The sequence below is a fragment of the Carassius gibelio genome, chromosome B12 (assembly GCF_023724105.1).
Source record: "Carassius gibelio isolate Cgi1373 ecotype wild population from Czech Republic chromosome B12, carGib1.2-hapl.c, whole genome shotgun sequence".
Taxonomy (NCBI): Eukaryota; Metazoa; Chordata; class Actinopteri; order Cypriniformes; family Cyprinidae; genus Carassius; species Carassius gibelio.
Genome location: NC_068407.1, coordinates 7,184,580 through 7,212,194, shown reverse-complemented (window position 1 = coordinate 7,212,194; position 27,615 = coordinate 7,184,580). Strand labels below are relative to the sequence as shown.

Genomic DNA, 27,615 nt, shown 5'->3' with positions numbered 1-27,615 from the left:
AAAGTGAGAGGTATAGTAATTCAGAAGAATATAATGGCTGTAATAGCAGGGTATTCTATTCTTGTTCTAAGGTGCAAACCAGATCTCGGTTGGAGTAGATATCTGTTATTTGGAATAGCCTATTTCGTTTTACAGCTGCCTAGCATACCTGGGATGCTTCAACAGAGATTTTCAAAAGCCAATGTCAGTCCAAACAATAAACCAAGTCATCATGTACTTAAACTACAACAGCATTTTGTCTATTGCAATGATTGTCAACCGGCAAGTCGCAACTGAAAATGGACCACAGGTCTGTTCTAAAATGTTGCAGAGAGTAGGGATGGACAATTTTTGAGTTGTGAAGATGCCCACGTTTTACTTTTCAAAGTACATTTAGCTTGAATTAAAATCTATGTATATTTTGTTCATGCAGTGTATTTTACATTTGACTACTTTATTCAATTTCTTTAATATTTCTTACCTGAATACCGTTAGAACGGAAAAAGCAAGGTTTGTATCTTTGTTCTGTTGTATTTATTTGCTATGTATCTATTGCTTGTCATTTGTGTCTTTACTTGACTTAAGTTTAAGAACTTTTTACTTATATTAGCTGTAGGGCCTGCCAGTTATTACTGCTTAGTAACTTGCAAAATAGTCTTAAAAACCGAAAAGTCTTAAAAACCTTAAAAAATAAAAAGAACTGATTGCTGATTGTGCTCCTTCCTTTTTTTTTTTTCCAAAAAAATATTATGTGATATTTTGCCAATTTCCAATTCTCGGTGGACAGTGGGAAGTGAAAAACATTAAATGGAAATATAAAATGCAAATAGCCATTTAAATTTGTAGTTAAACTGCTAAATTACCTTATTACCTTTAATACAAGTAGAAAATAGCATTACAATACTTCCCATATGCCTGGTTGTTGACGTCAAAGGCAGAGCATCCCATCAAGCGCTGCATATTTGTCAGAAGCAAGGCAAATTAGGCAGAATTCTCAAAAGATGGCATTGTTTTTGTTTACTTTTGACAACAAACAAGCTTCATACTGTTTCAGGCTGCCACTTAAGGACCCAGATGCTTTGCATTGGACATCAAGAGAAGCCACTGTTCTTACATTTCCTTCAAAATACACTAATGACAAAGATGTGCAAGGACATTTTTAAAACCAGCGTTTTCCACAGATTGATCTGCGTCACTTGGGCTTTGTCTGTCTTGGAGATACTATCATGGTACCAGCAGAGATACACAGTCTCGGTGCTGTCAGTACGCCTATACTTTACAATAGATAAGCAATGATTCATCTCGCTAATGATTTCAGCACACAACATGAACAGGATGTGCACAGCATGGGAAAGTGAGGCAGTGCAGAGAGTGTCAATGGGAGCGTTAGAGGGGCTACAGAGCAAGGTGACCAGATATAGATAAACTGTTATGTCACAAAGAGGGGGGTCAGGTGAGCCGTGAAGGCCAGAGAAGGGAGATACAACTAAAAACTAGAAATCTATCAAATCTCTTTGCAGCTTCTTCACATGCAACTCTACTTGTCCTGCACTTGTTAACTGGGGTACAAATTACTCTCACTAATTGCAGAGTTTATTTGCACACACTATCTGCATTTATGCTTAATTTACTAAAGGAATTATGCAAATTAGCAAACACACCTGCAGAATCTGTGCTGAATGCTATTTGTACGTCACACTAAGTAGAGCAGACTCTAGCATACTCTGCCTGAACTTCTCAGCATCACTCCACCAACGTGATCCAGATGCCTAATTCAGACAACACGTGGCTGAATATATGCCCAGTTATAACAGTTTTCTCCATCATTTGATAGTCATTTGATGGATTACTGCTGTCATGATCAATAGAAAATGTACTTGAACATCTCTTTTGAGATAAATTCCCACATATGTCCGCCAACAGTGCAATGTTAATTCAGCTGTGCGAATAGCTTAGATTTTTGTGAAGAAGGCACGATGTATAATGAGCCTAATTTACATAGAAAGAGGCTTGTTTGAGCTGAAAAGAATGGCAGTTACCTCATTAAAATATTTAATTTAAATTGCACCACATTCAGTAGCTGGTTAAACTGAATTGTTGAAATGCCACATATGCTAGTGGCACAAATGGAAAAGGAAAAAGAGAATCCGAATTTACAGAAAAGGTTCATAAACCTATTCTAAAAATGGTTACTTATCTTAAATTTAGTTGCCATCTAGCTACTTGCCATTAACAGGACTGAGATTCTGCGCGCATTTACGCAGTGATATTCATTTCAGTCTTAGACAACAACACATCCTCTAATATCGTATACTCTAATCCACCTAGAAGAGAGTGTGATGACCGGATGTCAGTTTGATCTCTATTTATTCCCCTAATCTCTTTTTGTAGTCAGGTGGTGTTCACACATTGCCAGACGGCCTACACATGTCCCTATCACAGAGGCCAAAGTGCTGGAGGGTTGGCCATGTGAGGAATAAAGGACTGTTTCAGAGAGCCAAGTGTAATTGCATCATGTAATAAATCTCTAGAGTTGGAGGAGCCTGAGAAGCTGGCTTTTATGATTCTTGTTATATTCATGTGAAAATCTGTGATCAATAAAAGCTAAAAGTTATTGAAATTGTCCCACATATTAGAGAAATAGCTGTCAGTATTTTATAATTAGAAGCAAAGAAGAATTAGAATGACTATATTTTGGAAACAAGTATCTGGAATAAGGCTCACCAAGGCTGCATTTAATTGATCAAAACACATTTTAATAACAGTAATGTTGTGAAATATTATTACAATTTAAAATAACTGTTTTCTATTTTAATATATTTTAAAATGGAATTTTTTTCCTGTGATGGCAAAGCTGAATTTTCAGCTCCAGTCTTCAGTGTAACATGATCCTTCACAAACAATTCTAACATACTGATTTTGTGTTCAAGAATTTTTTTTTTTTATTATTGTGGAAACTGATACACTACCAATCAAAAAATGATATTTCAAATAAATGCTGTTCTTTTGAAATTTACATTCAAAGAATTCGGAATCCTAATTTCACAAGCATATTAAGCAGCAAAACACTTTCCAACAGTGATCATTCGAACATTCTATCTTCGTGTTCAATTAACATTTATTACTATCAATATTGAAAACAGTTGTGCATCCACAAAAATGTTCATATTCCCCGGCATTCCAATCCATAATCTTGGCATTACTAGTGCTATGCTCTACCGCCCAGTCCCACTAAAGTACAATGCAGTCAGTTGACATTTCTGAGTCGTTATATTACCTGTAGTGTTACTCTAATAGATGTTCCAGAAATAGAGAGATATGCCTTCCAACCACTTACTTCTATAAAGATGAAATAAAAGACTTTAAGGCCAGCAACCGGGGGCACTGTATCTCCAGCTGTGTGTTCCCTCTGAAGTGTTTCAACATTATTATTGTTACTTATAATAAGGCTTACCTTGTCCCAGTGTCTCTCTCGATCCAAAGCAATGATCACCATGGAAGGATTGGTGAGATAGCCATCAGTGTTGAAGGAGAGGTCCTTATGCTCCCATGACACATTTAGCATATGCCTGCAGAACAAATTTAGCAGCTTTAAATTAGTAGACCAAAAAAAAAATAGATTGGAATTTTAAGTGATTGTACAATCGCCTGAATTTTATCCATCTCTGAAATGAGACAGAAGACTATTAGGCAGAGAAAGGAGGACATTTCAAATACAAGCCTATCATTTTTTTTTCTTCCACTAAGTCAAATGAATATAAATCAGAGCGTACAGACACTAATACATTTACAGTATTCATTCTCTCTCTTTTAATCCTCTTTGTCTCATAGACCTGAACATTTTCCCTAAACGAATTGTTCACTTATAGGACCAGCTATGGGTGGAGCAGAACATGAGGAAGGATTTAACAATGTCATTCGATTTTACTGATGCAGAGTGCAAAAGCAGCTAGCATTATTCAGACACCATTGATAATTCATAACGGCTAAAATCATGACATGACTAACAACTATCAAAAAAAAAGAGAAACTTGTAGGAGTTCAAATACAGAGCTGTATATCCATCTTATCTTCCATCTTTGAGATTTATAACTACTTTGCAAACAACAAAGCTCATAAAAAACTATTCAATCTCATTGATGCTAGAGAATGTTTTATACTGGATAAATATGCAGTAAATATGAATGGAAATTACTTGAACCTCAGTAGTTCCTACCAAAATGAAAATTTTGTCACCATTTATTCACCCTCATGACTTTTAAAATGAGAATAACAATGTCTATAGAAAAAAAAAAAAAAACATAATTTCACACTTTTTTTCATATAATGGCAATGCAAAGTTGAATATGAATATGAAAAAAACTAAACAAAAAACACCATAAAAGTAGTCCAACTATTAGCATGCCATACTCCAAAATGTCTGACAATGCAATGCATGACAGACAGAAATGTAATATGAGATTTGATCAAGTCATTGAGTTGAATTTTGATTTAAGAGCAAATAATTGAAAAAACTGATTCATTCAGTGATTTAGTTCTCTTTACTTTAATGGGCTTTTATTCATTGCAGGTTTTCATCATTGTATTGAAAAAACCATGTGAAGATACATGAAATAACATGAAGGTGAGTAAAATATGTCCTTTTCATTTCCTCTTCTACCCATCTTACCATCTCACCTCAGACCATCCTACTGATAAAACGTTTTTCCAAGATAATTTTTCTGTCTTGCCACCTAAAGAATCCTTTGATATTGCCAACCAGTCACACGCTTGAAATGGACCATGTACTGTCTCAAAGCCAGTTCTTTAAAGATTTCTTAACTGTCTTCTGACAGACGTTTCTTTTTATGCTATAGAGAGATGGGCAGACACCTGAACAGCACCAAAGCCTGAGAACATTCCGGATGGAGGACCCAGTCACTCATGTGTCTCTGATACGCTTGATCACAGAAAGCTCGGAGAGGCAACTGGAACACTATTTAATGAGGACGGTGACTCCCAGGTGAACGGCAGGCTTAACAAGGAAATCTGGAGAATCTCCCAGTCTCATTACAACAGAAAAAGACCGCAAGAAAAAGCACAAAGAACGCAATGTTTTGTGTGGAAAGCTGTTTATGATGAAATCTCCAGAGGCAAACTAAGCTGTGAGAATTAAAAATGTCAGGATTTTGAGGATTTGTAAATTTGCCACCCACTCTTTCCTGTTGAATTTGATGTGATCAACACGTTTGACAAATAAATAAATAAATAAATAGGGCAACGCTGGCCAAGGGAGGACTAAATATATGACAGCTTCATAAAACATTACTGGCAGTCAGAGTACTCCAGATATTTCAAAGGGATATCTATGATATACTTTTTTTTCAGGACATGATGTTAATGATGATTATTCTATCATAACTAGGTTTTTAAACACATTTAAGTACGATTTTAAAAACAGTATAATGTCAGATTAAAAGTTTTACACTAAAGTAAATTTTAAATCATTGTGTTTCAATAATCAATTGGCATGCTTTTTAAAAATTATTTGTAAAAACATTATTTGTAAATACTTTTGCGAGTGTTCAATCAAAAATATAAGTGCATATTAGGGCTGCAACTAACGATTATTTTGATAATCGATGAATCTGTCGATTATTTTTACGATTAATCGATTAATCGGATTATGTACTTATTATATTTGAGTTTTTTCCATTTTTTCCCCAAGTAAATTATTAATAAAGGGTCTTTATCATTCAGCATAGATTTTTAAGAGATTTTAACCATTTTGCATTGTCATATCCTCATCAAAAATATACCTGGAGTTGTTTTATTATGTTAGTAATCCTTTGTCGAACTCTTCTGCAATCAAAACACTGACCCATACTCTAGCAAAATTCACAAGGAGATTTCAAATATTGTTTTCACCATGGCAGTCCTTAGAGCTCCTAAAGTAGTTTAACATCCCAAACAAAGCTTAAGGAATCTTTGAGAACATATTTTCACGAAGTATAAGGATAAAACAGAATAAAATTGCAGTGCATTGTATTTTATTATTTACTGGGGAAAAGCTTTATAGCTTATGCTGTGAAATTGTAAACAATCCTTCGAAAAAAAGTGCCAATGGCATGAAACCTGAATGGAACTCACAATTTAAAGTAAAATCCATCAGAAGGTTGTCCAGAAAAAAAAAAAAAATTGGGACACACACAAAAAACCTGCTGTGTGAAAAAGAGCAGTGAATACTTAGAAAAGAAGTGCATTTTAAATATACTCAAACATTTACCTCTCTCATTCAGTCATAATTAGGCTGCAAGCCTGAATTATGAACTGGTAAACGACAAACTGATCACATAACATGTTTGTAAAGCTTTAAATGTTAACTGTTAAAAAGCAATGTTATCAGCTTCTACGACTAAACTTTTGCAAACAACCTTGTACTGGAGAATCTGCACAAATAAAATTCTTAGGGGCCGTTCACATATCGCACCTAAAAACGCGTGGAAAACGCTAGTCGCGCCGCTTTCTCCTTCTTTCCAAAGAGCTCGGGCAGAAGCGCTCATGAGGCTCTGCCTTTGCTAAGCAACCATGACGTGCTCTCTCCATGACGTGCCCTCTCCATGAAGACCCGGAAATTTCAGCAAAGGATAAATGGATGCGGTGTGGACGCGCCTGGAAAAACGGGCGCATCGCACTGCGTTCGTGTCGCGACCGCGTCGCTTCCATTATGAGAGTGCATACTGCGCGCCTACATAGGAAATAACGAACTTGAGCACGCAAAAGACACGATATGTGAACGGCCCCTTAAACAGTTCAGTAGTGCAGAGTTTACAGGTTACTCTTCATTTTGAAGGCTCAAAGTAAAGTACTCCCACTTCCCGCTGAATGCTGCAGAGACGCTGTTCGGGAAGCACGTGACATAAAACGAGGCCAGCTATTGGCTATTCGCTACTTCACCTGCTGTACTGGCTGAGTAAAACCTCCGGTGGCTCATTACTGCCACACTTTGGTCACTGCAGATTTGAAATATGCACGAAATGAGCCGCTTATGGCAAATACAATTTATTTAGCGACGAATCGATTACTAAATTAGTTGACAACTATTTTAATAATCGATTTTAATCGATTAAATCGATTCGTTGTTTCAGCTCTAGTGCATATGCTCAGGTCAGAGTAAAATAGTAAATACAAAACCTGTGCTATTTTAAAGAAAGAATTGATAAAAAAGGTTGAAGCCAATATTTGGATTTAGCATAACAAGAAAAATATTTTTGCAGGCCTGATGTTTTTTTTTAGGAAGCATAATTCATTCTGAAATGTTATTTTCAAATGACAATGCAATATGTAGTGTAAATGCAATATCCTGTGTAAGCAGTGAGTTTGCAGTCCTAGTTTGTTGCTTAATAGTTAGTAGGTTGTTAAGTTTAGGATTAGGGATGTACAATATGGCCACGCAGAATATGTGCTTTAAAAGTACTAATAAACAGCCAATATGTTAATAATAGGCATGCTTATAAGCAACTAGTTATTAGTGAGAATTGGTCCCTTTACTAAAATGTTACCATAAGATTTAGTCCAATGCAATAATATTAGCATTTTCAGGAAAAAGAAAATCCACTCTGGGGCCAAAATACCAGAACACAACATTAAATACATCTTCAATAGAAAAAATATACATTTTATGTAAGTTTAAACTAGAATACATTCGCATTTAGTTGCAATTAACATGCAATCAAGTGTCCAAAAGCATTCCATTCCATTTTCACTTAAGTACATTATTTTAAAGAATATCCATAATACGTTCTCTTTTTAAAACAAAGCAAACTAAAAACTATTAAAGTCATTTTTAAAAACTATTAGCAAACTAAAGTTTACTTTACATACGGTACGTTTTAATACCTTTATTTTGAAATCAAAAAGTCTTACCTGAAGAGAGAATTGTTGGCGTACGATTTGACAGGACTATTGCAGTCACTGTGACCATCGGGAATGAATCCTCTGTTCTTATGAAAGCTGTGCACCCCTTTTACTATGACTGCGACTCCTTCCCGAACCCTCTGGCGCAGTGTTTTCCTCCAGCGGTCTGTGATAATACTGATGACGCCCACAGGGAAACTGTCAGGAGGGGACACTTCAGGGTTCCCCACAGCCAGACTGGGGATGACCCAGATGTATCCGGGCCCTAGAAGCCCCACATCAGAGGCCATCCTGAACAAGTACTGTGCCTCCTCGTGGGAACAGTACACTAGGTATACCTGCGAGTCCACCTGCTGTAGTAGTCTTCTTGAGCGGATGTCATTGGCCCCCACGGACATCTCAAAGCTCAGCACATCCCGCAGCTCCCACAGGAAGTAGCTGGTGTCTGTGAAGGAGCGGATGTAGTCCACGAAGGTCTCGTAGCCGGGATACAAGCTAGTAATCACTACAAAGTTACCCCAGTTGTACTCCTCCATGACTTTGAACATCGCATTTATCTGCTGCTCTATAGAAGCTCCCATCTGGAGAAAGGTAGAGCCTTCAGCCTGTAGAATCAAGACAGGAGACACATTCATTTATGGGTACCATAAATTTGTTAAGGACATATGTATGTATGTATATATATGCAATCATTAGCCAACAAGGAAAAATCCTCAAGACATCTAATCTAATTTACACTCAACATTCTAATGATAAATAAGGTAAAATGTAAAACTAGAAATATATACTGTGATTGATCATTTAAAAGTAATCTGGTGAAGTAACTAAGAGAAGCAACGGTACTCAATGTGCCATTATCTATGTTTTCAAAGTGAAACCTTTTCAATAATAAGCAATGGTGAAGTTTTTTTCTCATCACATAAGGGAAAAGAAAGGATGTGTGGCCAAGTATGGTGTCCCAAACTTTGAATTTGTGCTCTGCATTTAACCAATCCAAGTGCACTCACACACTCAGCATTGATTAATGAACAAACACACACACCATGAACACACACTCAGAGAAATGGGCAGCCATGCTTAATGCTTTAGAAAAGAACAATGCAAAAACAAAAAATGGGTTCATTTAAAACACTGGGTCTATCTGTTGTAAAGTTTGGTTCCTTTCAGCAGTGTTAATTTTGACACGAAATTTTAATTTAGTTTTAGTCTTAGTCTTTTGACTATAATTCTTTTTAGTTTTAGTCAAGTTTTAGTCATCTGATTTGTTTTAATTTTAGTCTTATTTTAGTCGACTAAAATTGCTTGGTATTTTAGTCGACTAAAATTGCTTGGTATTTTAGTCGACTAAAATTGCTTGGTATTTTAGTCGACTAAATTTGCTTGGTATTTTAGTCGACTAAAATTGCTTGGTATTTTAGTCGACTAAAATAAGACTAAAATCAATAACAGATTTACTAGACAATTTTTTACAGCTGGTATAGGAAACAAACTTAACCAAAATATATAAAACACAAATTCAACTTTATTTCAACACAACTGTGTCTTTATTTTGATTCAAAAGCTTTTATGCAGCAACAAACACTGTCATGATAATGTAAACAATAACTAGCTGCCAATTGACCATCAATAAAAGAAAAATAACGTTAGGTCCAGGACCTTAAAGCTTACAGCTGAGCTGAACAATAAGTGCATACATTTAAAGTAAATATTTAATAAGTTGGGTGGATAAAAAAAGTAACAAGATTTTATAAGGTATTCATTTGTCTAGCAATATTGTATGTTTTAAATACTACAATATTGCTAGATTTGTATGTATAATGATAGGATGTGAACATTCATGTTTCACATGACTAATATAGAAATATTTGTGATATTGTCAACAAGTAGAACATTATAAAATATACTAAACATTAGTATTAATCAAATGTATTTATCATGATATTACGTATTAGTATTGTGCTCACATCTAATTTGAAGAAGGGGCTATTTTACAGTACTTTTCAGTTCGTAATATTTAATGCTACAACATCTACGCACTGCACTATTCCAATTTTGCTTAGCTCAATAAACAAAAGAACATCGTTGTGAAATTACATTTGAGAAAATGTCCGGGTGGCTCGTCTGTAAATGTCTTTTCAAATTGGTTGTGTTCTTGCCACGAATGAGCGCTCTGCGTGCTTTACACTTTGTTTTGTTTTGTTCGTCGTCAAACGTGAAGTGAGCTTAGACATTTTGTCGCTCTTTTAGACAGTAGGGACTTTAAGCAACAGCTGCAAATGGAACGGCTACAGCGACCGGAAGTTTGCCGTCACACCGCTGTAGCCAAGAACGTAAAAGTCACTAAGCAACGGTAAAACAGAACAGCGCAACGCAGCATTAATTCATTTATTGAGTTGAGTTATGGAGTTTTTAATATTGTATGATGTAAATAAGTCTAAAAACATAACATTTATTTACCTAACCTCTCACGTTGTAGCGACTCCGGCAAATCAGCTGTTCTCCCGTAGTAGACCGTTAAATTAGAACGTCACAAAGTAGCAGTTAAATTCGCGCAGGCGCAATACAACGCCAGAATGGCGTTGCCGTTCCACCAGAGGCTGTTGCTTAAAGTCCCTATCACCTCTTCGAATGCCGACTTCCCGGGAGCTCATAAAAACTGAAAACCTTCGCTTCACGTCTCAATAAGTCAGGCTCTGATTGGTTCTCTTCTCTCATGCAGTCTGTTCTGTTTTGCCGGTTCTTTTGCTCATTCCTCGCATCTCTCCCGTCTGCTGATTTGATTTTCGTCACAGTCTATTTTCGTCTCGTCCTTTATTCGTTGACGATAATGTCAATCAATTTAGTCATAGTTTTAGTCTCCATCAGTGCCTTCTATTTTAGTTTTCGTTTCGTTTTCGTCGGCAAAAATATATTTGTGACGAAAATAATGACGAAAATATTTAGTCAACGAAATTAACACTGCCTTTCAGTGATTGATTTTCCATAACAAATTTACATAGTAAGGACTTTTTAAAATTGTCAGTTTTTAAACTTATTCAGTCATTTTAGATTCAGCATTTCAAGTCTTTGCCAGAACATCTGGGACCGTGAAATAATGCTCAGGGGTGCGTTTCCCAAAACCATGGTTGCTAACTAAGTTAGCAACTTTGTTGGTTGCAATGCAATTTCCAGGTTAGCAACTATGGTTTTGGGAAACGCACCCCTGATTGATTTAGAAATGAGATATTACATATAATATTTAAAAAAATATAATTATAGTTATATATTTTAAATATATAATAAAGTTAGTGTAAAGTAGTTAGCGACTTAAAATTATTAGGGGTGCTCCGATCACGATCGGCCGATCGTTAATGCGCATCTCTTCAGTAAAGCCGGTTCTCTAATCAGCGGTTCATTCCATCAGGTGCGTGATTTCACATAGAGCAGCTGTTACTACACAGAGCCGTTGTTAACTGAGAAGATGCACCAAAAAACGCTGAAAATGAAGTGGATTTGCGCATCTTCTCTATTAACAACGGCTCTGTGTGGTAACAGCTGCTCTATGTGAAATCACGTACCTGATGGAATGAACCACTGATTAGAGAACCGGCTTTACTGATGAGATGCGCATAATGATCGGCCGATCGTGATCGGAGCACCCCTAAAAATTATGGATTGCTCACAGCAATTTTAATATAGCTACAAAAGCTACAGGTTTAAAGTAGCTTCCACAACACTGCATTTCAAATATGGTTCTCCACCATTCAAAAGTTTGGTGTCAGTAATTTTATTTTTTCTCATATAAATTAATAATAAAAAAAGAAAAGCAACCAAAAGTGACAGTAAAGAAAATTTTACCAACATTTTTGTTTCAAATAAATGTTACATTTATTTCAAAACTTTCTATCGATCAAGAATCCTGATAAAAATGTTTCTTAGTTTCCACAGAAATATTAAGCAGCACATTTTTTTAACACTGATATTATGAAACGTTTCTAGAGCACCAAATCATCACATTAGAACTATTTTGTAAGCATGATGTGCTTTTAAATTGTCTAATAGTATCAGATTTTACAGTTTTTTGTTATTTTTTGATCAACTAAATGGATCCTTGGTAAGCATAGAACTTTTTTTCAAAACCATTAAAAAATTATACCAACCCCAAATTTTTGAAAGGAAAGCATGTTTTAAATTGCCAATGAATGAGCTTCTTATGGCAACCATAACTCACACAGCCCTGTAATTTTCTGCATTTCAGTTTTACAGGTTGCTGAACACATGCAGGGGATCCATAGTAACTCAATCATGGTACATAAGACTTTCTCATATCATCGAAATGACATGTATTAGGGAGCAACATTAACCTTGAACGCATTCCAACATATGAGATACGAGAATTGGATTTACTACGCAAAGACAATTCACTAGACTATCGATCCTATCTGTTCCACAGCCATGCTTAGCAGATTTGATTTATTGCCTGACTTTCAACCATTACTCTTTACTGTAATCCCATTGAATGGATTTACAATTGACACCTTATACTAGTTTATTCATACAGCTGTACAATATTATGCCGATGTGAAGTTCTCTTTGAAAAAAATATGCACAACTATATTTTCATATACAAATGTGTGAATCATCACATTTTGTCATTATCAAGCCACAATTGTGCATGTAAAAAACTGTGATCTATTAAGTTCTGTTTTAATTTCACTTACACTTAGTTAACTTAAAATAAGCAAGTGTCCTAATGCCCTACACTGCCAACCGCATTTACTTCCACCGCACAGTATGAGATGACTCAAAGGTACCGGAGGAGGTGGTGTCCAATTAAGTTCCAAAGTGAGAAAAATGGGTGTTGAGGTCTGGGAGTGTCAGGAGCCAAGAGACATTCTCCCAAGACTCCTCCTGACTAGAGCTTTCCTCTTCCCTGACAGACTGATCCTGTGTCCTTCAAATAACTTCTGTGGTTAAAGTAGGCTATCTCTTGGAGAGAGAGAGGGCTTGTGAATGTCAGGTGCTCTGGGACTCACCGGTCCTTCTTCTCTGCCAGATTTCTTTCTTTAAGAACTTACACAATCACCCAGACTCACCTCTCCTGCGATTAGCACTCACAAGCCTTGACAAGACATTTCGAAGTCATGCCGTAGTAGTAAAAATGTGTTTTATGTCTGGAAAAAAACTTGCACTCAAGCAGTAAAATGGCATGATCCCTTCAGGACTTTGGTAATAGGCAGTACATGTACACTTTGGGCATGAAATTTGTCCCATGAGCTTTAAGTTCACCCAAAAATGAAAATGATGATTTACTCATACTCAAGATTTTCCAAAACTGTTTGACTTCTCAGGTGGCAGTATTTTTTGTCTATACCAGGGTTCCCTCAGTTTTCACTGAGGGAAAATATATTAGGCTAAAGCAAACTGTGAAGTCCATAACAAAGATGGTATCACTCACTCACCCACTCATTCAAAACTGTTCAGTCTATTCACATTGGAGTCATCTATTTTCAGTGCCCACTTTTCTTTACTTCACACTTGCCATGTTTTTGATGTCACATCGTACATCTACACTGTACGTGACAAAGCATTGCAAATAATTTGAACTTTGTGTCAGCATGTCATAAATAGAACTAGTCAGCAGTTTTCTGTCTGGGATTTGTCGCGCCACGCGGCGCCGCATCCAGTGTGGACTGCTTTAATGATTATAATAAGTTCTATTGTATTGACACGATGTAAGTTAAGTTAATGTCGTTTTCTGATGCTGCCTTTGAATTGACATGCCACATTATTTGAAATTAGCATGGGGAAAACATTTTTCTCTATTGAGCTGCCTATTAAGGAACCCTGGTCCATACAATGAGAGATGAATCAAACCAAACCAAAACATTTTGTTTACAAAACATTCATCAAAATATCTTGTTTTGTGTTCTGCAGAATAAAAGTAACTCAAACAGGTTTTGGAGCGACATGATAGTGAGTAAATGATGACAATTTTCATTTTTGGGTCAAATCCTAAGAGAGAGAGAGAGATATCATTTAATTATATTAAAATATATAGAAATATTATTTAATGCAATTTAATTTCAGGCAATGTTCAGGCTGGAGCTGGCACTCACCAAAAAGGGAAGCTCTGCTCTGAAAGCTGATATTTTAAGCTCACTTTATTTATTTGGAAGGCACTTGGTCATTGACACATGGTGCCTCATGCTACTGGGATCTCATGAGAAATCCCATACCAGATGTTTGTGACCTCCAATCCAATCCCTCATGGTAGAAAAAAATAATCAGGAACAGCTTATTCAATTGCATGGGATTTACATGTGCAATATACATTGGTTTGTCTTGCTATAGAACAACCAAATAAAGTAGAACAAGCTGTCGCATTTCCCTGACTCCGCCCACCACATGCCTATACAACAGGAATTGTATAATCGCATCAAATCTATGTGATATGATATGCATGCATTCCTCAAAGGAGATTAAATGCCTAATCCATAATCTGGAAGTGTGGTTGTTCAGTGTGCCATGAAATATGGTCCACAGCTTTATGATACTATTTCTTTGTGGCAGCTTTTCTAATTTGATTGATAATATTAAAGTCAGAATTAATTCCGTTTTCTATTCTTTTTTTAGAGTTCTGTCCAAAATATGTCCAACTGGAAATGATAAATATGAAATAAGCAACAGATTCAGTTTAGGCTCTTTTTTAAAATAAAAATAAGAACCTGGTCAGTGGGCTGTTAAAAAGATTTGGCAAATTATTTAGGATCTTTATATTTCACGCTGTGTTTAAAATCATGAAAAATTATACCATGCCAGAATGCTTCATTTAAAGCTAGTTCGTACACATTATCTGACAAATGCATATTTTTGACTTTCTGTTCCACTTCATACAGCTTATCAACATTTTTCTGCACATCGTGCGAGTCTGAAAGGCATTTGAAAAATGACAGCTGGGCAGGAAAGAGTCCTCTACACTCTAACTGGTACTGAAGATACTCATCTGTCCCATTAAATCAAGGGCTATTGTGTTTCTCATTTAAAGATATACATCTTTTGCCAGTCTGCATGTGCAATGATTGTTTTACTGTCTAAAAAGTGCACTTTTCAGTGCATTGTGGATTTCAGTTATCAGATGCTGCATAATCCACAGCACGTGGACTAACAGTAAAAAAACGACACAACTATATGGGCCTTTAGTAATAACTGTTCAAATTAAATGATTAATTAAGCCAAGACTGAACATTCTGTCATAATTTTCTCAAGCTCCTGTTGTTTCAAACCTGTATGGCTGTTTTCTATGACTGTGGACTGCTGAGATGGAATAATGAAAGTCTCTCAAACGCAAAAACAAAGACATTTATGTGATTGTTCAGATTGCTTTGTGTTTGTTTCTTTCCAATAATACTGTAGATGAGACTGAGTTTTTACTTCATTCACAGTTTAAGCTGCCTCCAGACACTGGTACACAATGTACACAAAATGCATTGCCCTCACACGTTGTATGTAAAATTACTATCATGAAAAATCTTATATGCAGTTGCCTTAAAACTGCATTTAACAGCTGCAATTTTATGTTATTCAAAAGTTTACACACCTCAGTAATCAGAGGAAAATGGGACACAACTGTTGGTTGCTGGTTATACATCATAACACCTATTGATTTTCACACCTCATAGAATCACTTTTCCACGCAGCTGTTCAATATCATATCATTGCAGGGGGCTTGCTGAAAAATACACACACAAACCACATGCACATGCTTACACTTATCGACCTCACAGCATTTATTTTTGACTCGCTGTGTCTAATAAGAGCTCTGAGAACAGCGTTCCTGAAATGATTTCACAAATACCCATTATTAAATCTCGATTTGATATCTGAAATACATATATGATGTTTTTCTGTCATGCTTTGATGTATATAAGGTTTGTCATTTAACTGATTTTGTTGTATTACCATAACTCTAATACATTATTATTATTATTTTATGTACATAGATGATTGGGTAATGTTTATGAACCTTAAGTGTTATTCTGGCACACACATTGAAAGTCATCCATGAAACAAAAGCCATTTGAAAATGTTTTGTATGCACAATTAATGTATTTGACTATATGTTACATTTATGAACAAAAAGGTTTGACAAATGATTTCCTGTGTAACAAACACATTTCGGAGTAAATCGTTCAATTTTGAGTGTAAACTGTCTAAATTTAATTCAATGTGACATTTCATATATAAAATGTTCTGCAAATGATTTCCTGCATATTTCGGCAAAAATTATTAAATTTTTGTAAAGTGTCAAAATTATATAATTTATGTTCAAAAACTTTTACATAGAAATGTTTTTGTTACAAAGAAAGTCATTTGAACAACTTTTCACAATTCACAATCACAATTTTCAGCCACATTTAACTGATCAATGATCATTTTATGTATGCTTTATATTTATGAACACTGTGATTCGTTTGTACATTAATTTTATCTGCGTGTTTCATGAATGTGACCCAATAAAATTATCTGCCTTTGGTTAAATATAAGAACAGAAAATAAACCTTATTAAAATATATTTTTAGGTGATCCAAAGGTTCTCAACCTAGTTGCAAGGACAATCCTTTTGTAGTAACTTAAGTGTTGAATGCATTGTGATCACAGGAAATTCCCATTACTTATTAAACCTTCTTTCTTTAAGCTGACAGATCCCTACGATCTGCCGCCTTTCAAACACTTACTTTATGTGGGATGACTACTGCAGAACCTCCACTGATGCCTACGATGGGGATGGACGTCTGAGAGGAGATAAAGTCTAAGATTTGTGCCACAGCTTCTGAGTCCACGTCATCTTCAAACACCACTCCGTGGAGGCTCTCTGCTGCCATAGTCTGACAGATACGTGTGAGTAAAGCCCTGGGGTTAGTGTCATTCACCAGCACGGTGATGGGGTTCACTTCCAGGGGCATGTCTAGGAAGTTTTCTGGACTTAGACGGCCCTTGATCTCACTGTGGTGGGCCAAACCACTAAACACCACAGCCACGTTGACTGTAGGAGGGCCGAAGAATGGACGTCCCCGGCAGGGAGGCACTACATTGAGTAACAGATGAAAGAAGAGGAGGAGTTGAAGAGAGGGACCCCAACACCCTTGAGGAGTGGCCATTTCAGCCTCCTAAAGCCTGAGAGAGAGAGAAAGAACAAACAAATTATTAAAGAATTGTTACTTGTTTGTCAGACTGAAAAATGTCAGATATGTGCTCTCTCCAAGTACCTTCAATTTACAGGTTTTCCAATGATTTTTACTGCAAGGGTTAGGGTTAGGGTTAGGTCCCTAACCCTTGGTTGGTTAAAACCATAAAGTGGTCCATAAAGTATTGGGAAATTAAATAAATTTTAATTTAACAATTGTTTAATTATTGCAGATTAGCACAGAAATTTTGATGCACAGAATTTGTGTTAGTTTTGAACTTTCCATTAAAGGAATCCTGAAAAGAAAGGCATCATGGTTTCTTCAATATATATATATAACATTACATGTGTTTTTAACAAGTCCAAATAAAGCATGTTAGAATGATTTCTGAAGGATCATGTGACACTGAAGTTTAGCTTTGCATCACAGGAATAAATGATATGTTAAAGGGAGGGTCTAATGCTATTTCATGCATTTAGAGTTATGCACACTATTTAAGAGTTGGATTCTCATACTAAACATGGCCAGTTTCAAAAGTTTCAAAAACGATTTGGACATATGACAGAGTAATTCTTTGTAAAATACACTCCTTCTGGGTTCATATACGTTTTGGAAAGTTTTTTGAGCATGGCCCTTCATGAATTCATGAAGGGTGGAAGTCCTTGCATGGGCACGTCTCCCAGAAGAGCATGCACACACATCAACTAGGGGTGTGTTTCCCAAAACCTTAGTTGCTAACTAAGTTAGCAACTTTGTTGGTTGCAATGCAATTTCCCATTGCAGCCAACTAAGTTGCTAACAGGTTAGCAACTATTTTTTTGGGAAACGCACCCCAGAATGAGAATCTTTTATAAATATAATAAAACTAAAGACTCTTTGGCAATAAGAAGGATGTAATACTAATATATACTAAAAAAATATATACGATTGGGGTAAACTGTGTTATGTCACCATTAAAATGTATTAAAACAGAAGACAGTTATTTTAAAATGTAAAAATATTCCACAATATTACTGCTTTTATTCTATTTTTAATCAAATAAATGCAGTCTTGAGCGTAAAAGGAGACTACACCACAAAATGAAAAGTTTGTCATGATTCACTTACCCCCATGTCGTTCCAAACCCGTAAAACATAATTCGTCTTCGGAACACAATTTAATATATTTTGGATGAAAACCGCGAGGCTTGGGACTGTCAAACTGACTACCAAGTAAGTTACACTGACAAAGTCCAGAAAAGTATGAAAAGCATAATCAAAATAGTCCATCTGCCATCAGTGGTCCAACTTGTATATAATCTATTCAAATTTTTTAATAAAGTCGTTTTTTTTGTTTTCTTTACTTTCAAAAAGTATTCTTGTTGGTTCATAATGTTACGGTTGAACCACTGATGGTGGATAGACTATGGGGGCAAGTGATTAATGACCAAATGTTTTATTTTGGGGTGGAGTATCCCTTTAAGAGACTGCTTTTATTAACATTATTAACAGTAAAAAACGAATTGGGCCCAAACATTGAACCATAGCGTAGATTTACATCACGTTAACATTTTTATCAGGGGAGACTTGCAAATGAGCGACAAGCAGCAGTGTTTATTTAGCAATATTGATTTCTGTGTGCAGATGTGATGAAATGAAAATAGGATACAGCGTTGCATTGTTGTGAACAAGAGAAAAGCCTGAGTGACACAAATAAAAAGCACTGCTGCCAAAATCTCTGTCTAGTGTTATTTATATACACACATATATAACATTCCTCAAGTGTCATCTACACAAAACTGCTCAAATTACACAAACAAAACACTATTTTAACACCTGTTAAAAAGGAAATGAATGCATAAACACAGTAACTAAAAATAAACTGAAATGATTTCGATTAAATACTTGTGGATTTCCAGTCCTAATTTTAAAATAAAAATATGATTTCATTTGAATTGATCTTACGGAAGACAATCAACAGACACATGATCTGAAATTGCACATAAATAAATGTACAAATGTGCTTTAATATATAGTAATCCAAACCCTTCACGTGGTCTGAACGTCTATTTCTGTCACTCATAATCTCGGATTGCATGCGTTCTGGTCACAGTGTGCATGTGCCTTTGTGATACAACAGGCCATTAGCAGGCTGAGTGGGAGGTTTACAATGAATCCAGCAGGGAATCACGTCTAAACTCAACTCTCAACACTTCACAGGAGCCGGTCCCTGATCTCTCAACCCGCAGATGGTGTGTGCCATCGAAAGCTCACCTTTGGTAACTGATGAATCCTTGTTTGATGATTCCAGTTCACACCACTGCCAGTTTGTGAACCACAGATATCTATATAGTGCACAGGACTACATCATATGTTGCTTGTCTTGATCTTCCAAGTGACCATATAGACCTTTAAGTCTATTAATTTCAAGGACAGGCCCCTTGGAGCGACCTCGGGTCAAGTACATTACTGGTATCAGGCATGATAGTGATCTCAATATCTCTCTGGTTTCTGGGTCGCAGCTACTTGGAAATGAACCAGGAACCTTTACCCTGCCAGAGCTGAACTTTAACCATAAGGCTACCACTACACTTCTACGTGTGTTACAGTGCATACAAATAAAACTGGCTCGTAAAACAGAGCGAGGACTTTCTTTTCAACAACAAGCTAAATCAGAATCTGATGAGATGCACTTGAATTAGAATCTTAAAGGTTAGGCCCATCCATCCATGCCAGCATCTTACGACCATGACACCGCAGCCTATTAAACTATCAGAGCTAGCTGTTGGACCATGGACTGTAATTACTATGCATGATAAATGCAACCGTCACATTGTGATGGCTATCATGTTCCTTAAAATGCTCCCATGAATACATCTGGCTTCTAATAAACCTAATTACAACATTTAGGATATATTATGGTAAGAATGCATGTGGATTTGCTCGTTCGCTCTGATGCTTTGTACTGCATATGTACTTCCTATCGACTTCATTAGCAACGCTCCTCGCCCAATGCGGGATCACAAGTACTTTCTGCACAAGTGGAAGACAGATGGTGAAGTAAGAAAGAAGATATGCTTTCAAATTGCAAAAGCAACAAAATCAAACAAAACACTTGCATAGAGTAAAAGCCGTCATGGTCTCTGTCCTCTCGCTTTTTTTTATCTCTCTATCTCTCTCTCTCTCTATGTTTTTTTTTATCCTCATTAAAAAGACGCTGTTCAAACTCAATACTGGCAAAGCATCAATGAGCATATTTGTATGCTCGTATCTCAACGAAATCCTCACACTTAGCCAAGCAGCGGAGTTAACATAGCAACAGCTGGGCGAGTTTCTAGGGAGCACGACAGAGAGGAGTGAAAAAAAGAGCATCTTTCGTTTCAAAAATATACATCTAGGGGTGTCTCTTCAACTAGGCACTCCTGGTCCTGTGGAGTGTCTTAAAACACACTTTGCACACTCTCATTAGCTTTGTCTATTAACTATGTCCAGCAGTGTCCATTTCAACCACAGTGGATTTTTCCAGCACATCTCAAACAATGTATTGTGACTTACAGCAGTTAAGATTCAGTGTTGTATATAACATTTTAAACATGGAGTAAAGTTGGAAAAACATATTACTTTTCCTGAATAATGACATTTTTAAACTTAATTTCCCTAGTAAAAAAGTTATATATTTTTGTTACATATTTACTGGAATATCACTCAAGACTTAATTATATACAAATTCAACTTTATTTGGAGTACTACATGTGCACAATGCATATATCCTAATGTGTTTTAATGTCTCTATTGGTAAAGATTTTATGATCTTTGAATAATATCAGTCTTTAAATGCAAGATATTTAAAGTGTACCTAAAGTATACCTGCAATAGATCTACTTTAGGACAATCAAATACACCTAGTGTATATTTAATTGGCACTACTTCTATACATTTAAAGTGCTTTAAGCACAAAATTAGTTTTTCCAATTTAGCAGACTTTAAGTATAACAAAAGTAAAATTGCAGGGTATTTTATTAAGAGTATTCATTTATTAATGTAAATGTATTTATAACTTAGTATGAAATAAATTTTTAATATATTTGTTTTCAGTATATTTATTTTTCACTAAGGTTGACAAAATTACAGCTTGACTTCTTTGTACAATTACCTCCATTTACCTTCTTTTTTCGTTGCTTTCATAAAAAAAAAAAAAAAAAAAAAAAATGAAAATATTAACTGAAAAAAAATAGGCAATTTTTCTATAAAAAGACAAATGCCCAGTGCAAAATTGATACAATAAATGTGGAAATAATTTATGATTCAATTACTTTTTTGTACTTATTAATATTTTTAGAATGCATTTTCATTTTTTTAAAGATACAAACAGAAAATCTAGGTCCCAGGTTAGGCATTTAGAAAGCAGCAAAAATAAATGATGAATGCCTGACGAAAAGTTTCCAAAACACTTAGCATGTGACCCTCATATAACAGAAAGAACACTTGAAAACTGTTAGTTTCAGTAATAACGAACCCCTGGGACACAAGTGCCAATAGATGAAGAAACACCCCTATATTGGATGTCTTCAGAGTGTGTGTTCACTGGCCTACTGCACATGACACTGTGAACAGCAGTGAGACACCTGCAGCCTCGCTTTGATGACAGCAAATGGAACACACACCCAGTCAGGCTGCTGCACGATAATATATTCCCACTCCCGTTTTCAGTCTGTTAGATCTGCTGTTGATGTGATCTTCTCATGTCCTTTTCAGTTCCTCAGATCTCTTTAAAAATGGACACTTTGATATGTGTTTGACCATAGATCCTATGGACAATCACATCACACAGCTAGAGCATGTGCTCTTATTTCAAACAAAACAACAGAAGAACGAAAATGAAAGGGTTCATCAATGTCAGGCCAAAACAGTAGCCATTCATTCTATTTTATGCCATCATTGGACAGGATTGCTCTTCTATTTGAAGCACTTGAGTACATGTAAAAAAAGTCCTTGAGTACAATTTAATTTGTTAAATAGAGAGTATATTTCTCATGATGATCATGTAGGTCTGTGATAACTTCACAGGGGTGTCTTTGTTACTTTAATGCACTTCCCTGGATTCACAGCATTACACATAAACACGACTCGTCGCAAAATTTAATCTGCACCTTCCATGTAGATAATCGCAGATAGAAATATTTTCAAAGTAAAACACCAGCTGTGGGTGCCAGCTGTCCAAGCGGTATCTGATAGGTGAAGCTGATTAAAGCACATTGGCTTTTAATACATTTTGCATCTACAACTACAACCTTCACATCCGCCATTCAGTTTAGACCATAAGCTGAACTGCAATTTAAATAGTACTTGGGCATATATGGGCATAAAAAATATTTGGTTGGACAAAAAAGGAAAACATTTCCTAACCCTAACAAAAATACATATCTACTTAAAATATTCAAATAACTAAAGAAAAAAAATATAATTCTGGTCTCATCTAGTAAAGCACAAATATATAGCATTACGTCCCATTCGGCACAATTCAAATGGTTGTAAATTGGGCTTTGCTCCAAATACAAACTAGACATTTGTGGTTACGACTGACATCTGTGAGTATCAAAAATGACAATCTAAGAGCTGTACAACATACATGGACTGTCATACACATAATCCAGATGGTGTGTTATATTGGCACTGAATTAACATCTTGTGTGTTCTGTTGGCATATGTGATTCTGAGGTTTTCCACAAATGGGAGTGTTAGCAAGTTTAAAGCTGAATTACATTTGGAGTTACACTCTCGCAACTATTTATAGCACCAATCCCCAACACATTCTCACTTGAGTGATGTTAACTCGCACAAAGCTAATTCATAGTCTCAATGTGGCTTTCAAAGAGCGATCTGTCTGCTTTCTGTAATGTGGGACACGAGCCACTTGCTTTTGTATTGGTCTTCAATCACACAGGAGAAGAGGGGGATCATGGTAAGTCTTCCTTTTAAGCTTTGGCCACAAAAGAATCCAAACTGTCCAGATGTTACCAGCTGCTTTAACAACTGTGTGAGCAACCACAGCTCAAACACAAGCACACAAAAACATTACGAGGTAGCTAATTTGACAGAAACAGTGAAGTTGCCAGCCCAAAACTCAAATTTGTCACATACAAAGGTAATTATAATCTACACCGAAACTGCATATATCATTTGTTTACAGCGACTCTTTTAAAAATAGATCACATCTTTATTTAGTATTCCACACAAACCCACGGCATGCTGTACACATTTTTCAAGGTGCTAACATTTTTCACATTTCACATTTTTCAAGGATCCAAGGTGATAGTGCTCAAAATGTCATGGTGAGAGCCCACATTAGTGTTCCCCAAATCGGCATGTATTGCTTTTCAGCAAGCTTTTCCAAACCTCTGTGATCTCTCCAGTTCAGCCATAATCATATAGGTTTCAGCGAGTCTGCTGTAAAATGAAAACAGATTATGACATTGAAATACAGACGGTAGTATCACCATTGCCAGCATTTGTAACTGTGTGGAGGCGCAGACAGAATGGGATGTTAATAGTGATGTACTGTATTAGTCACACTCCAAACAGTTGTGATTGAACATTAACAGATGAGCTTTTCAGCAACAATCAACGGTTCTGTTTTATGAATGCTAAGAGGGGCCGGACTGTCCATAATAAATAAATCAAAATAACACGTTAGACCTTTCGAGTGGGCTCTCGCTTTCTCTTGGGACAAAAGCACACACTAACAATAACATATCTATAACAGGGTTATCGGAAATGACACTTGAGTGATAAATGACTCAAGATGCTTATGAACGTATCTATCACTTCTAATCTATTTACAAGCATTATTATGCCAAACTGAAATGCTTGAATAAATAAACGCGCACATATTGCATATGCATCAATCGTAAACCTCATTTTGTCTGTCACACACAACACTTTACAGGACATCATATTCCATTTGTGAGGAAAATGAATCATGAGGAAAACAGCAAGACCTCAAGGAAATCAATTTCCCTTCTTTGACCTTGGCTACTCTCCTGTCTCCAATATGTATATACATCTATAATATTCAAGAAGGATTACAGAGTTAAAAAACCTTTGCTAGTGTCCTACTACAGATTTAAAGAGTTTAGGATGAAAAACAGGTGTTTTTAACCCCAATTTTTCATGACTGACCTAGTTTGCCTCTTTTTTTTTTTCTGTTTCTGTAATTGTGTGTAAATCACTGACGCAGACAGTGAGCTGATATATGCACACCTCTGACATTCCCAATGCCAAAAAAGTCCCAGTGCAGGTATGTGTGTCAGAAAGCATTCAGGTCTCCAGAATCTCATTCACTCTGCCGGTTACGCTTTCGAGGACTGTTTCTGCACTCCGCGAGCAAGCAGCCACGAGAGAGAGCGGCGCTCCACCTGTTAACTACGGCAGCTTTAGCCCCGCAGGCATTTCCCCCCGCCACACATAAGACCCAGAGATGGAAAGCTGCTCTCCGTGGACACATGCACAAAGGTCGAGTTAAGCTGCATGTTTGCTGTCAACAGCGGATTGAATGGAAAGGACTTTCTTACCTGTGCCGGCTGGATGCATCCGAGCCCGACTCCAAGCTGTACATTCTTCAGTTGTGCGTCTCCGCCTCCTCTTGTTTCCTCTTCTCCCCTTTACTTCCTCTCACCTCCTCCTGGCCTCTTCTATCTTTCTGTCGCTCTCTCCTTCTCTCAACACTTGTGTGAGTCTACTTGTGTGGCAGCTGAAGACCCTGCCGTGGTGATGGCATTTCTCCCTCTCTCGCTCTTCCTGGCAAAGCGGGTCAAACTAAAGATGGTGTCAGTGACACGGTGAGGAAAACGATGGAAGGAGTTAGTGAGAAACAGAGAGACAAATGTCCAAAAAAAGAGGAGAAACAGCTGTTAGCAGCTTGTGACGCCGACGAGAGACAGCTAGAGAGTTGCAGTTGTGATCTCTGACTGAGAAAAGGTGCGAGAGCAGGTGGGGAGCCGCGTGCCAGTGACTTCCTGCGCTCTCGGGTTGGCGTGCGAATGCGCGAGGTGGTGTCTTACTCTATAAACCTTGAACAAATCTCACGTGGGTCTTGTTTACCTATGCCTGAAGTTGTGATATGCCTGTAGCACACAAACCAGAAACTGAGAAAGTATGGTTAAGAGTGTGCGTCAGTCAAAAAAGAGAGTTTTTTGGCATGGACTAACCCTTCATCTTCAATCAAACCGCTCATTCGTAGCCTCCGCCCGCTCCATCACAACCAACCTAGTTCCCCAACCTTGGGGAATAATCATGATGAAATGAGAAGGATGCTGGGAAGAGAGTACAGCTGATTAAAATAGATTCGAATGAAAGACCGGCGCTGCGTATCTGACCTTTTCCATCTCCGGAGCTGTAGTTTGCTGATTTTGAGGAGGGAGTCCATGAAGGTGCCTATCAGTTAGTCGAAATGTGTTGCTTCTTTCAGAATCTTTTATATCCGCAGGTGTCACGTTCAGATTTAGTCCGGATTCTGAAAAGTTTGGAGTTCTTGCAGTGTTGGCTGAGAAGAGCATGAAAGCAATCCAGAATAAATACATGCATAAATACAAATTCACAAATGATGTTTGTCCAGTTTGTAGAGCAGATGTGCTGAGCGTCTCATCTGTTTGATGTGATCTGCCTTCTGCTCTCCAGACCACAGAACAAGCTTCTGATACCTAATCATGATGCTGTACAGATTTATCCTGCCTCCCCCCTCCTCTTTCTCTCATGCTTTTATTCTCCCTCTCTCTCTCCATCCTGAGTCTCTTTTCACCATGTCTGATTTTCACTTCCCTGTCCTGTCCTGTTTGTTCTCTCTATCTCTATTACTCCTGCTTCAGTCTGTCTTTCCCACCGTCTTTGTCATTATCCTCCTGCTGCAATTTAAATGCTCTTTCTTTTCAATCCTTCCTGCTTTCCGGTCATTCTGAGATGAGCGGGTCCGACAGACAAGTTCCCTTGTCCTGTTGATTCGCTCTCTCCGTCACTGACACTTCTAGAGACTTCAACCTTGCTTGTCCTTCAGGCCTGAGGTTATTATGAATGCGGTTTTGTCCTTTTTTGTCAGGCAGCTATTATGACATCAATCCCTGTCCTCTACAAAAACGTTTGTTTTTCATATCGTTTGTTTTAATACTAAGCAAATGACATTTTCTATCCCCTAATCCTAAACCTACCTTTACACAAACCTTTCTAGATTTTATAGAGGCATTATTTATTGTTTATTAAGCTGTTTTTTCATGGGGAAAACGTGGATTTCGAGTTTCATATTTTATATATTCATATATATATAACCACTCAGGTTAGGGTACTTTTTTTTTTGGAAATTAATACTTTTCTTCAGCAAAATTAGGGGTAAATTTTATTGTATGCTTTAATGTTTTTAATTGGACTGTATTTTTAAATGAATTAAAATGCAGCTTTGGTGAGCATAACGGATGACGTTAAAGGAAAAGAAAAATTGTATTGACCCCGAACTTCATAAACACACATACATATACATTAAAAATAAATTAAAATGTAAGTATGTGCATATTTACATGTATTCCCTATTATTAGACACTTTTACCCAAAGTGATTTACAAAAGCCTTACAGATGAAGAATAAAACATAAGCTATTCTCCCCGAGGAGAAAAGACTGTTCAGAGAACACAAGAACAAAGATGAAAGTCAGAAGCAGTAAAAAAATATATATATTTTTTCCCTGTCTTTCTTAAGAGTTAGTTAAGTATATTAAAAAGATTCGATCAAGTGGTCACAGAAGAAATACCTTGAGTGGCAAAGAACAAAAAAGTTTAATTTAACACTTTGAATCAGTTAAAAGATGAAAGTGGAAAGTTAATTTTAAGATTTGATGTGGTGTAATTTAATTACAAAAAAAAAAAAAAAAATCTATTTGAGTTTTGTTCAGCTGACACTGCAAATTAAACTTTCCACCTGTAAGGAGACAGAATGATTCCACATCTCATCCATACTGTAACCCATAATCTAGCTAAAAACATTCTGGTTTTCCCATTCATGAGAGCATTAATTGGCAGTACCCTGGTGTTTCAGCTGAAGTAGACTACTAATAATATACGTGTTAAATCAGTGCTGTAAGCTACACACAGCTTTTTGTTCTTAGATTGCTGACATATTTTAAACATGATGTCTTTCGCACCTCTACAGCATGCGCAAAACTAAATATATACTACACTAAAAAAATAAATAAAAATTAAATATCAGCCGGGATGCTGTCTCCTCTCATTTTCCGTCTGCTAAAAAGGAACTCTCTAAATTGTCTAAATCGCTTTGTGCATATGGCAGCTTTTAAGAAACTAAAAATACCATGGTGCTATTTTAGAGCAGGCCAGGTGATGAGGCATACTGACAGGAGGAGAAACCAGTGTGACTCTTCAAACATGTTCCAGCCGAATTGTGCAAACTTATTGTACATTTTGACACACTGAAAGCAACTTACAATGTATGATGACCTGTCTTTAAGAGAAGCAAATGGGTTTAAACATTTTAGTTTAAAATAGTACCTGATGCATAAAGTTTTCTGACAGTGTATGACAGCAGTACTTCGTTTG

The 27,615-nt window shown here is 36.6% G+C and overlaps 1 protein-coding gene across 1 annotated transcript in view; it reads right to left on the bottom strand.

Moving 5' to 3' along the window:
• LOC127968775 (glutamate receptor ionotropic, NMDA 2C-like) overlaps positions 1 to 25,557 on the bottom strand; it is a 43,719-nt gene extending 18,162 nt beyond the window's left edge. Inside the window, exons 1-4 of the mRNA XM_052570110.1 lie at positions 24,592 to 25,557; positions 16,593 to 17,031; positions 7,885 to 8,480; positions 3,434 to 3,548 (exon numbers count right to left, since the gene is read on the bottom strand). Coding sequence (XP_052426070.1) covers positions 3,434 to 3,548; positions 7,885 to 8,480; positions 16,593 to 17,015 — 1,134 coding nt within the window. The 5' untranslated portion in view covers positions 17,016 to 17,031; positions 24,592 to 25,557. The remainder of the gene's footprint in view (positions 1 to 3,433; positions 3,549 to 7,884; positions 8,481 to 16,592; positions 17,032 to 24,591) is intronic.
• Between the last annotated feature and the right edge of the window lie 2,058 nt (positions 25,558 to 27,615).